Source organism: Tursiops truncatus, chromosome 3 (assembly GCF_011762595.2).
Source record: "Tursiops truncatus isolate mTurTru1 chromosome 3, mTurTru1.mat.Y, whole genome shotgun sequence".
Classification (NCBI taxonomy): Eukaryota; Metazoa; Chordata; class Mammalia; order Artiodactyla; family Delphinidae; genus Tursiops; species Tursiops truncatus.
In genome coordinates, this window is record NC_047036.1 from 55,410,378 (window position 1) to 55,425,475 (window position 15,098).

The 15,098-nt window shown below is 34.5% G+C and overlaps 1 protein-coding gene across 20 annotated transcripts in view; it reads left to right on the forward strand.

Moving 5' to 3' along the window:
• The window catches only part of LOC101330933 (general transcription factor IIH subunit 2), a 66,619-nt gene that overhangs the window by 74 nt on the left and 51,447 nt on the right, over positions 1-15,098 (forward strand). For 3 of the 20 annotated variants that reach the window (XR_004525801.2, XM_073802189.1, XM_033852924.2), the window contains exons 1-12: positions 19-2,699; positions 3,328-3,405; positions 3,729-3,765; positions 3,991-4,077; positions 5,111-5,161; positions 5,479-5,533; positions 9,137-9,242; positions 10,477-10,567; positions 10,733-10,820; positions 11,325-11,432; positions 13,208-13,271; positions 14,973-15,076. Coding sequence is in view for 17 of the 20 variants with exons in the window: in XM_073802189.1 (XP_073658290.1) it covers positions 2,644-2,699; positions 3,328-3,405; positions 3,729-3,765; positions 3,991-4,077; positions 5,111-5,161; positions 5,479-5,533; positions 9,137-9,242; positions 10,477-10,567; positions 10,733-10,820; positions 11,325-11,432; positions 13,208-13,271; positions 14,973-15,076 (925 nt within the window). In the remaining 3 variants the exon portion in view is untranslated. Of the gene's footprint in view, positions 1-18; positions 2,700-3,327; positions 3,406-3,728; positions 3,766-3,990; positions 4,078-5,110; positions 5,162-5,478; positions 5,534-9,136; positions 9,243-10,476; positions 10,568-10,589; positions 10,821-11,273; positions 11,433-13,207; positions 13,272-14,972; positions 15,077-15,098 lie in introns of those variants that run through there. The other 17 variants (XM_019929899.3, XM_019929898.2, XM_019929895.3 and 14 more) reach the window with 15 other exon arrangements.

The following is a 15,098-nucleotide window of genomic DNA, read 5'->3' on the forward strand; positions in this document are numbered from 1 at the left end:
GGCCGCGGTAAAGGTTTGCATGGAGCCGAGGCGTGGATCCGAGGCCTGGGAAGTGTGGCAGCGGGAGGGGCTGCGCGGCTGGAAGCGGGGATTGAATGGCCCAGAACCGCCTCGCAGGGAATGAGGATGTGTGGGAGGGGGAGGAGGGCAAATTCCGTCTAGGGAGCTGCATAGAAGCATCTGGGGCAGCAGTGTGGAGAGTGGCTCTCCTGCCCTAAGGCAGGGCGCGAGTTTGGGGACTTGTGGTCCTGGGTTCTAGCTCGTGACCAGCCTCCAGCTGTGTGGCCTCAATAGAGTTACCAGCCTCTGACCCTTGAGTTCCACACCTGAAAAGCAGGACAGTTATCACCCTTGCCTGTCGCACAGCGCTTGGCAGGGTTAGGTGTGAGGGAAAGCTTCATAAATTGCGATGTGTGGTGCAGATCTCATTTGTTTACGTGTAGCTTTCTGAGCTCATGTGAAGGAATCATACCACCAGGCTTCCCCAGGGGGAAGTGGCTTTCCTGGGGTTGGATTCCCAGCGATATTTGTAAGAAGATGGAATATTGGGCAGTCATAGGCAGTTGGAGATGCTGACCTAAGAGGTTACCAAGTACATTTTCCTCCAGGTTGCATAAATCCCTTCTCTATTAACTGCATGCATTGTAAACATCCAGCTTCCCTTTGAACATCTGCAGTTATGGGGATCTTAATATCTCTGTCCTATCCCTGTAATTTCCCATTGCAGACAGTTCGAATTAAGAAGTCCTTGTATGCAGTGAGCCAGAGGTGGTCCTGCTTGCAGCTTCTGCTCATATAGTTCTCACTTTGTTTCTGAACTTTCAGAGAATTAAAAGTAATAAAATAAAAATAAAATACAGTTTAAATATTGATGTGATGGATGGCAGTAGCCACCTCTTTAAGAATTTAAGCTTTTGATTTTTGACATTCATGATAAATACAAAAACACCTCCATGGAAGATCAAAATGTTCAATTTAGTCACTGTATGCTGTGTTACTACACTCATCATTAAACGTACAAGGCACCAACATGGTGTGTTGAAATAGCACTGATGTCAGAATTAATGCACCTCTTGTTATTTCAGGATACTAAAGTGGATCACCTGATATCCTGAAACAAATGAATCTCTTCCAGCGCCAGGGAGTGGCTTGTTAATTCAGTGAGAGACACACAGAACTTTAGCAAATAATATCTGATTGTAGCAGGTGCCAGAGAAAGCGGTGATGCCATAAAAGCAGTCTTAAACTTGTCAATAGGTTTTAATTCCAGAAGTCCATTTATAAAAATCGATATATATTTAGATTTTTAAGTATATTTTTCTATAGGAAAAATGAAATAAATGAGGTTGAGGTCTTGGTTATTGTCCTCATCACAAAAATTAATCTTTGCCCCTGCCAATGATGGGATTTGTTTTGTCCTTAATGTCTTGGCACTTAGGATTCCTTTGATCTTTCATCTATGGTAGAAGGAAGTTGAAAGTGAGAATGTAGAATGGGGAGGGAGATTCCATTGGGGAGGGTGGAGGTGTGGATGTGACGGGGGTGTTTATTACTTGGTTATGGTTAATAGAGTACTCCCAACACCAATTTTATTCCTGATTATTATTTTTTCAAATCCTATGATCTTTTTTTCTAAAATAACATGTGAAATCCAGACAAAACAAAATGCAAATGTTTTAAATTTTTAACTTTGAAATAATTTTAGATTTACAGAAAAGTTGCAAAAACAGAAAAGTACAGAGTTTCCATATAGCCTCCCTCTTGAGACAGCCTGAGCTAATGTATAAAGTTCTTTCCAAATGCTTACTAAAATTATTTAAATAATAATGAAATTATTAAATAATTAAATAAAATTTAAAATAAATTAGTTGAGATCAAAATCAAGGTGGGGTATCCCTGATTATTAAAGAAATACATGTTCATATTGAAAATATGAAAATACAGAAAAGAATAAAGAGGCAAAAAACCAATCATCCTTAATCGTAACATCCATCAAAACCATTTGTCCTATTTATTGAATTACTAAATATTTCCTTTTTCTTTTAATAGTTGGGGTTATAGTGTAGGTTTAATATTGTATTTTTTAAAAAAATTATGAGCCATAAGCATTTATCATTTATGAATAATAATAAATTTCATTTAAAAACTTGATTATGAGAAAATTCACACAAACCCAAAGGTAGAAGGAGTACAGTGAATCGCCATGTATTCAGCACTCAGCTATAATAAGCAGCAGTTGTGGCTCATGTTTCATCTACACCTGTACCCACTTCTCATAATTCTATGGTTCTGTCCTATGACACATCTTTAATACATTTTTGGGTTTTTTTTAATTGTAAAGAGATGCTTATTTGTGGTGGTGCCAAATTTGTGCATAATTATTCGTATTCTTTCTTGGAGATGGGAAAAGAGTTCCATGAAGATTTCAAAGTATTTTTCAGTCAGCTACAATTATTGAATAAATTGCAAAAAATAAGATGATTTTGCATTCTGAGTTTTTTTTTTACTTTGTATGTTTACTTCCCGCTCTTTACTTTTCAGATTTAATTGTATGCATTTGGTGACAAACATCTTTAATCAATTCACAATCTAATGATTTTTTTTTTTACAGAATATTGAATAATACAATACAGTAAGAAAAAAATGGATGAAGAGCCTGAAAGAACTAAGCGATGGGAAGGAGGCTATGAAAGAACATGGTAAGTAGGGCATTATTACTTTCCCTTCCCTTTTAGATGTTGTTTGGGGTTTTGTTTTTACAACTTTTTTGAAGTATATTTTACACATGTTAACATTCACCTGTTTCTTATGTATAATTCAATGATTTTTAGAAAATTTACTGGATTGTGCAATCATCAACATAAATCAGTTTTAGAACATTTTTACCACCCCAGTAATATCCCTCATGTCCATTTACAATTAATTCCATGTCCACCTCCAGTCCTAGGCAACTACTGTGTGCTTTCTGTTTCTCTAGATTTGCCCTTTCTGGACATTTCATGTAAATATAATCATATAATATGTGGTCAGTTTTGTCTGACTTCTTTAACTGAACATACTGTTTTCAAGTTCATCCATGTTGTTGCATGAATCAGTAATTCATTCCTTTTTATTGCTGAATAGTATTCTGTTAATATGTTTATGCCATGTTTTTATTCATCCTTTCACCATTTGATGGACATTTAGATGGTTTATAATTTTTGGCTGTTATGAATAATGCAGCTGTGAACATTCAGGTGCAAATCTTCGTGTGGACATATGTTTTCATTTCTCTTGGATTGATAAAATTTTAGCTTATCTTTTCAAACAAGTAATTATTGCTTACAGGGAGATTCTTAAAGAAGATGAATCAGGATCACTTAAAGCTACAATAGAAGACATTCTCTTCAAAGCAAAGAGAAAAAGGTAGGTAAACTTTGTGTGTGTTACAAAAGGTAAAATATATTCCTTTAGGTGTTTCTGTCCACTTATGGCCACTCCTTGGTACTTCATTTGAGCTGTGTTTCAGGGAAACTGACTTGTAGCCTTCTAAATAGGGGGAAGGAGCCAGCAACCTAGAGTCTCATCAGGGAAATTGATCTTCAGGGACTGTTCAAAATGCCCATAATTATATGCATCCATAAGTTAATAATTTATTTCACTAAAAAAATGCAGGTTAGTTGAAAAGTTGTAATGATTTTTCAGGTAGTAGATGGTATTCCATTAAAATGTTTGCATAATTTTAACAGGGTATTTGAGCACCATGGACAAGTTCGACTTGGAATGGTATGTTATTCTTTTTTCCTTTTCTGGTACAGGACTAGTTTGAGTTAGAGAAACATTCTGGCTTAATAGAATAAACAACAGTAAAACAAACTTTTTAAGGGAATATATTAAAAATATATGTGTAGGATATGTGAATACTAAATGACATTTTTAGTTCTTGATTAAAAATGTATTTGAAAATTGTTCTTATTTGTGTGTTTTGTTTTGGGGGATTTTTTTTGGTAGATGCGCCATCTTTATGTGGTAGTAGATGGATCAAGAACAATGGAAGACCAGGATTTAAAGCCAAATAGACTGACATGTACTTTAAAGGTATACTAAAATTATTCTGATTTATACTACATGTGAGGAAGGATGCTGAATTCTGTAAAAGAAATGGTTTTAAAGAAAGCAATTTTTTTTTTTTGAGCTAATACAAACTATAGCTAAGTAGAAGTGCTACCCGATCATTTACAGAAATGGTATACCAAAATAGCTAATTATTTATGCCCTTAATTCCACTCTGTGTTAGGATCTTGCTTTGTCAGTTATCCCTTTCTTTATTGAATCTTCATTCTCCTTTGACTTACTTGAATCAATCTCCTCAGCTTATAAACACATTCAGATTATTCCTAATTTATTAAAACCCATGCTCAATTTTGCTTATTCTCCTGTTTGTCTTTATTGGATCTTTTCCTTGTTTAGATTGTTTCTGTCTTATATGTCCAAATGGTTCCATCTTTTAAGGCCTAGCTCAAACCTATCTCATCACTTACCATTTCAAATTCAGGTTTATTTAATATTTTAATTTTTATTTATTTAATATTTCAAAATTTATTATTTTTTATTTATTTAATATTTTTACTTCTGAACATTTTTTGAAAATCTATAAACTTAAAAATCATTAGAAACAATGCTTCATAAATAGATTTCACAGGGACTTCCCTGGTGGTGCAGTGGTTAAGAATCCACCTGCCAATGCAGGGGACACAGGTTCAGTCCCTGGTCCAGGAAGATCCCACATGCTGTGGAGCAACAAAATTTGTGCACCACAACTACTGAAGCCTGCACTCTAGAGCCTGTGAGCCACAACTACTGAAGCCCGCGTGCCACAACTACTGAAGCCCACGTGCCTAGAGCCTGTGCTCCACAACAAGAGAAGCCACCACAATGAGAAGCCTGTGCACCGCAACAAAGAGTAGCCCCTGCTCGCTGCAACTAGAGAAACCCCACGTGCAGCAATGAAGACCCAACGCAGCCAAAAACAAATAAATTAATTTAAAAGAAAAAAGATTGCACAAAACCTGTTTTCTGTGGTTGTTGTTTTGCCCTTATCTAGTATTTCCTTTTTGTTTTCTTTGAACAGTTGTTGGAATACTTCGTAGAGGAATATTTTGATCAAAATCCTATTAGTCAGGTATGTAGATAAGTGATATAATTCAGAATTAGCATCCTGATATTATTGCCAAATATAATTTATTTTTTAAAACATTGTACATATATTCTATTGGTGATTAAGTGATTCAGATCGTGTATAAGTTTCTGGGACACTTAGCAATGAAAAGCAAGATAACTCTAGAAGTTAATGTACAGTGAACACATAGCTCAGTTTATATCAGAAGTTTCTCATGTTACTTATTCCTTTTGTAATTAGTCATTTATTTTAGTTACGTACATTCTTATCAAGAAGAAATAATTTGTTAAATTAATAACCATTTTTGTTTTTATTTTGAGATTGGAATAATTGTAACAAAGAGTAAAAGAGCTGAAAAACTGACTGAACTCTCAGGTATGCATAAAATTACCTTTATAGCACTCAAGACTTGGCTTTATTTACCCAACCTTGTAACACTGTTTGTAAGGTTGCCTAATAAGTAAAATGAAACCTTTCTGGAGGCTCTTTAGGTAAAACACTTAAAAAACCCTCTATTAAACTCTTGGTCTCTAAAATGACCTGTTTTTTTGTTTTGTTTTGTTTTGTTGCCCACGCGGCATGAGGGATCTTAGTTCCCCAACCAGGGATCAAACCCGTGTCCCCTGCAATGGAAGCGCAGAGTCTTAACCACTGGACTGCCAGGGAAGTCCCTAAAATGACCTGTTTTAAATTCAATTCTGTTTTTTCATTTGTTTTTTTTTTTAAATTGAGTTCTGCACAGTCGTGAATAGTATTATCATGAATGTAAATGTGTTTATTCTTATCCTGAAAGCATTAAGATAAAATTATTTTAACCATTCAGAATTAATCTTAAAATTAAGTTTTTAAAGGTAAACCTCTAAAGAACAAAGAGTATACAAATTGAATTGTAGTCGTTAGTGATTAGATTTTCTGCTTGCATGACATGCCTAACTGAATTTTATTCTCTTAAGAGATAATAATGGCAGATTTTATTTGCTTTGGTATATGTGCCATTGCAAACTTACATCACTAATTCTATTTTATTTTCTGTAAAATACACTGTCTCTTAAACGTGGTTCTCAACCTTTCATCCTCACCAATACACATAAAATTGACACACTTCCATCATTAGTAATTTTTCATTATGGCAGTAAGTAGTGAAGTGTATGTTAGCCTGGGGTCATCCAGGAAACTCAGTTGGAAGTAATCCAGAAAATCACAAACTAGCTTAAGGGCAGAGGGGAAATTACTGGCTCATGTTGAAAGGTGGGCTGACTTCACATATAGTTGTTTCTGTCTGGCTTCATTCTCTGATAGGTTTTCTGAGAGGTGAAAAGATGGCTATTAATAGCCCAAGTCTACATGACCCTCCTAGTCCGTAGCCTCAGCACAGGTTCCAAAGAGGACTCTTATTGACTCTGATTATGATCTGCGCATCCATGAGCCGTCAAAGTAGCCAAGGCAATGAAGTATTTTGTTGGTAGGCCTGGATTACATGTCTGTGTCTGGAGTAGGTTAGAAGAAGGGTAAGTTCCATTTGAACCACGTAGTCTAAACTGGATTCTTATACAGTGAAGGAAGGATGGTTCCCCTAAGAAAAGGATGTAGGGCCGACCCTCTTGCATGCCCCCTACCCCAAGTTAATAGTAATATTCTATGGGTGCACAGAGATGAAAAATCCTCTGGTGATTCTTATAGGCCTCTTGAAAGTACCCTCTCTTCCTCTGAACAGAATCACTGCTATAAACCACACTGACAGTAACGTAAGTATGCTTTTTTCTATACTCATAACACAGTAGGAGATAAAAATTTTTTTGTATGTTATGGTAGAAAGAAAAGTGGATAGAGAGCCAGAAGATTTTGAGTCTTGGTCCTGCCACTGGGTAGGCATATGTCTTTGGGCAAATCACTTAACTTATTAGATTTGTTTCTCAGTTATGAAATGAAGGAATTAGACTTAGGTACTTTTCATTTCTAAAATTTTATGATTCCAAGAATAAATACTTGCAGTATATAGCTGACCCTTGAACAACTTGAGAATTAGGAATGCTGACCCTCTGCACAGTTGAAAATCTGCATATAACTTTACAGTTGGTGCTCTGTTTCAGTGGTTCCACCTCCGTGAGTTCAACCAACTGCAGATCATGTAGTACTGTAGCACATACTTAGTGAAAAAAGTAGACCCACATAATTCAAACACTTACTGTTCAAGGGTCCACTGTATATTAACTATGGCAAATGGTTAATATTTTAAAGCTTACTCAAATAAATAAGAACACCAAGAAGCTCCAAGTAGATGTATGGGCAAAGAAGATAAACAGTGCATGCCAGAAAAAAAGAGGAATTAAATAACTATTAAAAAAGAAAGTTTAGCCAAACTAGTGTTAAAAAAAAAAAAAAGCCCACTCAACAACATTTTACATATTTTAAATGACCAAAATGAAGTTTCAAAAGCAATATATGGCTTGCTGAACCATGGAGAAACTGGTACTTATAATGCTGATAGTCTGGTTAATTTGTTTAACATTTTCTGGAAAAGAGCCATAAAAATGTTCCTTGGAGGACTTCCCTGGTGGTCCTGTGGTTAGGACTCCGCACTTTCATTGCTGAGGGCACAGGTTCAATCCCTGGTCGGACTAAGATCCCGCAAGCCGTGTGGCACGGCCAAGAGGGAAAAAAAAAGGTATTAAAAAAAATATTCCTTGGAGTATACTTAGGAAATGTTATGAAAGAAGAAAAAGCCTCACTCTACAAATATACTGTCTGCAGTGGTATGTATTGGGTTGGCCAGAAAGTTCGTTCGGGGTTTTCCGATGATGTTACAGAAAAACCTGAACGAACTCTGGCCAACTCACTGTAATAGTGACAGATTGGAAATTAAATGTTCAGTGGTATGAAGGTAGTTTGCTATATGATAAACTCGATGTTTCATTGTTGTTAATTAATATGAAGACAATGTTGAAATAGGAGGAAATGTCTGAAGAATACCATATTTTATTGAATCTCAGATTCTGTCATTTGTAAGATACCTTTATTTTATGAGCCATCAAGAAGGAAACACTCTAGCAATTAACCTTTGATACAATGTCAAATGATATGTGAATTGTTCATACCAGCTTCTTGGTGGTTTGACATGCCTGTCAAGTATTCTAAAGAATTTGGCAGTTTTTCTTCCCTTCATTTGTATTGCTTAGCATGAGACAGACAGTCTTTTCAGATGTTATTTCAATAACAACGTAACACAGTTTTGTCTCTTTGTGGAAATCCTCTTTCTTGGGTCTTATAAAGTGCTTGTTTTTTACCCCTGAAGAAAAAAATGGAATTGCAGGCATTCTTCTATCAATGAGTTTTTGCTTCACCAATAACAAATTTACACCTCACTGTTCTGTTCCATGCCTTTCTACATAAAAATATAACCGTCTGTATTAGCCTTTCTAAAAACACTTTAAATCGCAGTTAAACTCAACGTGAACAACACAAACAATGCACATGATACAGTTGAAGCAGCAACACATCAACAGCATTCATAGGTTCGCACATGAGCAGGCAGTGACAGCTGTGTCACAAACGCTGCCTGGCTGCCAGTGATTGTAAGACACATCGTGATTTCAGAGATGTTAAAATGTGAACATATATTAGTATTAAAAATGATGAAATAGGAAATATTAAGAGTAAAAATATATGCACTCTAGGTTAATATTATTAAAATGTGTGCTAATAGACAGATTATTTGTATTCTGTTTTTTCAGTACGAGTGAGACTATGTATCAAAACATTTCTGATGAAAGTGCAACTTGCTGATAAGAACCTGCTATATAAAAAATAAATAAAATAAAATTCAAAAATTCGAAAAAAATTGCAACTTGCTAAAAATGTAAATCAAAGGGATTCTGTTGTTTAACATCATAGATATGTAAATTTGGGAGAAAGGTAAATTTATATAATGTATATATAGATTATTTTTATTAAAAGTAGATTATTCCATTTCTATTTTAGGAAACTCAAGGAAACACATAATATCTTTGAAGAAAGCTGTAGATATGACTTGCCATGGAGAGCCATCTCTTTATAACTCCTTAAGCATGGCTATGCAGACTCTAAAGTTAGTATTTTACACTTATTGTTTATAATTTATTTCAAAGTTTTTTGAATGAGTTAAGTTGAAATGATAATATGTTAATATGCGTCTCCATAAACCCAGCTGTAATGAAATCATTATTGAAAGAAATATGTAATGTCATTTATAATATTTAGTATGGTGTTGGTAAGTAATTTTTATTTTACATTTTAGTTGCTGAGGTATATCCTTAAAGGTTTTAGAAAAATATAATTAAAGCTGTAGTAATATTAGTAGTACAAAAGAAATATAAAAAATATTTTATTGAAAATTGATTGTATGTGGAATTTAATGTGGTATAATAACTGAGTTTGTTGTACATTGGTTTTTATTAACTTATTTTGTAATACATCTATAAATTAATAGCACTTTTCTAGCAAGTTTAACTATGTGGAATATAGTTAAAGCCCCAAAGAAAGTATTCAATATATTTAAAGCTTATATATTTTATCCCTGGATAGTCTGTCCTGACTCAGATTTTTATACCTTTATATGATACTTTTTTAGTTTTGAAGTAGATGAGAAGGAGGTAACACACATAGTGAAGGTAGGCACAACAGCAGCATCCACAAGTGAAAGCTGAGCCTAACAATGAAAATATAAGCAGGAAAGCTATAAATAATCGATAAAGTTGCTCCAAAAAGCATAGAAATATCTATTTGGTATAGAGGAGAACAGTTCATCACATCTTAAAATCCCGTAAACCATCATTGAATTAAATGGTACACAAACATTACTGTTTATGAATATTATGACTGAATCAACATGAGATTAAATTGTCTTTAAAAAAGAAGTATGTTACTATTTTCAAGCCACACATATGCACCTTAAAGTTGATTCCTATGGTATTGTCACACTTTCCAATGTACACTTTAGACTTTGTATGAAACAAATCTATTAGAATGTAAGCTTCATGATGTCAGGAACCTTGTTGGTCTTCTTTATCACTTTATCCCCAGAACTTAAAAGAGTATTCAAGAAATGTTTATTGAATGAATAAGTGAATCAATGAATTTTTTTTAAGTGTGTAGCTAATTTTAGAAAAATTGGCATTAAGGTTTTTAGAGTATACTCACAATTCATTCCTTTGTAATATTGAAATAAATGGGGTTATTCTGCAGTCTAAGTGTGTAAACCATGGGTACTATTGTTTCTGAGTTAAGTTTTTTATTAGTGTAATTTGTTATACCTAATTGGAGTGGTTTTTATCTTTCTTTAGACACATGCCCGGACATACAAGTAGAGAAGTCCTAATCATCTTTAGCAGTCTCACAACCTGTGATCCATCTAATATCTATGACCTAATCAAGGTAGAACCAATAATTTCTTCATAATCAAAATCAAAGTTACAACTCTAAAGAGAATTCTATACTGAATTTATTACTAGTTTTCAGAACATTCTATTTTTCAAACACATTAATTATTCAATTTTTTTTCTTCCCTCAAAACTCACCATTTACTTGGATTTTACGAAGACCCTAAAGGCAGCTAAAATTAGAGTGTCTGTTATTGGATTGTCTGCAGAGGTTCGGGTTTGCACTGTGCTTGCTCGTGAAACTGGTGGTATATATCTAGAATCTTCAGTATTTACTCATAATTACTATGTAAAGTAACAATCTATTAATTAGGATGTTTTTATATGTTTTTTTAAGCTGCTAAACTTAAATCAGTTCATGTGCTGAAGTCCAAAATATGGGTAGTTACATTAAATATATTACCAATTCTATAAGATATCATCTCAGAATGCGAGGAATTTTCAGTAGTTATGTCAGTGTTCAGAGGAAGCATTATAACTCTTGAAAAGCTAGAAATTTTACTATATTAATACTTAGTGAAGAACTTGTAATTTGGCTTTAATTAAATTGTAATTACAGTTATTCCTAGAGAAGTCAATTTAGAGATGTTATTTAAATAAAGTTTTTGAAAAATGATAATTTAACTTAAGAACTTACTTTGAAAATGAACATTTTCAGATGGTAAAACTTTTACAGAATTATATAGAAATTACAGTTCATTCTTATGTCTGGAAAGCTGTTGTTTCTTCTCTTTTACTTCTCGTCTTGTTAGGCACATACCATGTTATTTTAGATGAAAGCCATTACAAAGAATTGCTGACACATCATGTTAGTCCTCCTCCTGCTAGCTCAAGCTCTGAATGCTCACTTATTCGTATGGGTAAGTATTTATTTTGTGTTATTTAATTAATTAATTTTTATTTTTAATTTTCTTTTTGGCCGCACCACTTGCAGGATCTTAAATAGTTCCCCAACCTGGGGTTGAACCCGGGCCACTGCAGTGAAAGTGCCACGTCCTAACCACTGGACCGCCAGGGAATTCCCTGTTTTGTGTTATTTTAAAATAGACATTTAAAAAAAATATATTTTGACTCACGCTAGACTTTCTATCTCATTTGTACAAGTTATTTTAACGTTTAAGAATTTCTTGTATTTAACTTAAATGTTTTATAATTAGAGAAAATTATGCTGTTGAAGCAATTTTGGGAAATACAGAGAAGTAAAAAGAAAATTAAACTCACTTGTAGTCCTGTCACTCAAGGAACACTACTGTTTTTTTTTTAATTGTTAAGGATAGAAAGGTATAAAGACACTGTGTTTATAGAGAAATTCTTGTATTAAGAAATCAAAAAAGCTATAAAATCTGCTGTACTGTTTTATCAAAGCTGTGTTATACAATTATTATTTTATAGTAAACATTTATTTGTAAATTGAAATTGAAAAAGCCCAACTATTTTGTAATTTGTAATTGAAAAAGCCCAGCTTTTTCAATACAAAAAGAGACTCCTGGGGCTTCCTTGGTGGTGCAGTGGTTGAGAGTCCGCCTGCCGATGCACGGGACACGGGTTCGTGCCCCGGTCCGGGAAGATCTCACATGCCGCGGAGCGGCTGGGCCCGTGAGCCATGGCTGCTGGGCCTGCGCGTCCCGAGCCTGTGCTCCGCAGCGGGAGAGGCCACAGCAGTGAGAGGCCCGCGTACCAGAAAAAAAAAAAAAAAAAAGAGAGAGACTCCTTGTTTAATATGCATTTTTAAACTGTCAGTGAGATGGAATGCTTTTCTGCCTTGTTTTTGGCTATTTATAGTACTGTTCAACCTCTCTTTCCTGTTTCCTCATCTCACGTGATATTAGTATCTGTTTCATTGTGTGTTGCAAGGATTGAGTTAATACAGACCAAGTATTTAGAGTAATGCTTGATATAAACACTCAGTACATTTTAGATATTATGTTGGCTAATCTTTTCGATTTACTGATACATTTCCTTAGCCTATCTTAAAGTTATTTTTAAATTTATAATAATTCTCCAAATTGATTTATTAGAACCATTTAGGAATATCAACCCATTTTCAGTCACCTGATGCAAATGTTTTTTCAGTTGGTCATTTTCCTTTACTTTTATTTGTTTTGAAATATAGATAGGTTTAAAATTTTTATATAGAATGAAATGTCTCTTTTTTTATGGTTTCTGCTTTTCTTAGACTTCTTTTCAGAATTTAAAAATATATATGGAAAATAGACTGCATGGATTTGGACATTCCAAAATTTTAAACTAGAAGTATGTTCTTATATAAAATGAAAGTAGACTATATTATAGACTCCTCTGTTATATCAGAAAGTATTTAAAAATTACACACATTTTCTTTTTAAAAAGCAGTGTGTGTTAAGCGTTGTTAAATTAGAAAATATGGATATGAACTTTAGAATCTGAGGCCATATGTATGGACAGATCTTTCCCCCATTTCCTCTACTATTAATTCTTTTTTAAACTGGGAATTACTGTCAGTTTGACCGTGCTATAATAAACATATCTAAAAGGCAGGAAAGAGAACTTTTGCACAACTTAGTGGGCTTTCTGGTAGGAACATTTTTAGGTTTCTATTACTAGAATTTTTCTGTTTCCTTGAGGAAAAAAAAGTAATACATTTTCTTCTGTGAAGGATTTCCTCAGCATACCATTGCTTCTCTGTCTGATCAGGATGCAAAACCCTCTTTCAGTATGGCGTAAGTAAAAACCTTGAAATTGTCCGTGATAATGTTTTTACATTGTTAAGTCCTTCCTGTAAGTTATAAATTTAAAAGATGGACTTGAAATGTAATGGCTTTTGTAGAAGATTACTTTCTATGTAGCTGTAAAAAGGAGTGAAAACTATATATACTCCTGTAATATTACTAAGTAAAACAGTAAGGTAGAGAAAAGTGTATAGTGTGCTACCGATCATCTAAGAAGAGGGTGGAGGTTTGAGTAGATACACATACTTGTTTATATTAATAATAAAAATAGTAATGAAACCAAAAAGTAAAAGCTAAAAAAATGTTTACTAATGCAATGTGTGGAGAAAGGCAAAGAGATAGATCCTAGACTTTTCTGCATATAACTTGTTTTAACTTTGGAGCTTTACATTTTACATAATTATAAAATAAAAGTAAATTTAAGAAAGTAATTCTTAAAACTCATAAATAAGACTACTGTCTTTAGATATAAAAGTGTAATAGGGACTAGATTTACACTTCTGTCTCCTTGCAGAAAACCAAACAAAATATACAAAACTGTGTTTTTCGTACATTGGACAACAGGCAGTGCAGATAATGATCCCTGCAAGATGAGAAACAAATGAGGTGGGCCCTATGATTGCAGCTTACTGCCTAGAGAGGATTTCCAGGCTGCTGTGCAGGGAGGGAAGACCCACACAGAATCAGGAGGTTTTGCTCCGTTCAGAAACAAAGTTCAGAGTTTGGGGGGCGGGGGGTGGAAGCAGCTACCATTTTGCAGGGCAGAGTACTCGAGAGTAAAGAGCTGCACAGAGAGCTCTGGAGAGCTTCCTCTGAAGCTCCCCGTGAGTCATTAAATGAGTGTTGATCTGTACATTCCTGCCGGGAATCTCCTGGAGGCCAGGGAAAGAACTGGAGAGGAGCAGCAGAACAATCCCTAGGGCTCACATGGGGCAGGGAGTAGTTCATGTTACCACTAGTCAGTGTGGAAAGGCCTCTTAACACCGCAGGCATTGAATAGAGTCCACAGTAATGAAACCAAGTTAACTCTAGACTAGCAGCTGTTCTGGACAGCCTAACAAACTTAAAAGCAAGTCTTGGCATCATACTATTTCACAGTTACTTAAGTATATTCCAGAAAAAGCCACAGTGTATTTAAGGCAATGCAAAAAAAAATCCAGCACCCAAAACAGAGCAAAATTCACAATATCTGGCAACCAATCAAAAATTGCCAGTCATGCAAAGAAGTAGGAAAGTATGACCCATAACAAGGAGAAAAATCGTAGAATGGAAACATATCCAGAAATAACACAGTTGATAGAAGTAATAGGTTTGGTGTTAAAATGATTATTGTAAATATACTTCATATGCTCAGGAAAGTTGAGGAGTACATGAGTATGATAGGAGATACAGAAGATAGAAAAAGGACCCCAATCAAATTTCTAGAGATGAAGAATACAGTGTTTTAGATGAAAAATAAGATGGATTAGGATTAACAGCAGATTAGTCACTGAAGAAGAGAAGGTGAGTGAATTCAAAGACATTAATGGAAACTATTCAAAACAAAATGCAGAGAGGAAAAAAAAGACAAAAATGAACAGAGTGTAAGTGAGCAGTGAAACAACTTGAAGGTTTTAAAATCAGAGTGGCTTTTGCTCTAACTGCTCACATCTTTATATATCACTTTTTAAAAAGTAATGTTTCCCCCCACAGGCATCTGGATAGCAACACTGAGCCAGGACTTACATTAGGAGGCTATTTCTGCCCACAGTGTCGGGCAAAATACTGTGAGCTTCCTGTTGAATGTAAAATCTGTGGTAAGAAACCAACTGTTCATGA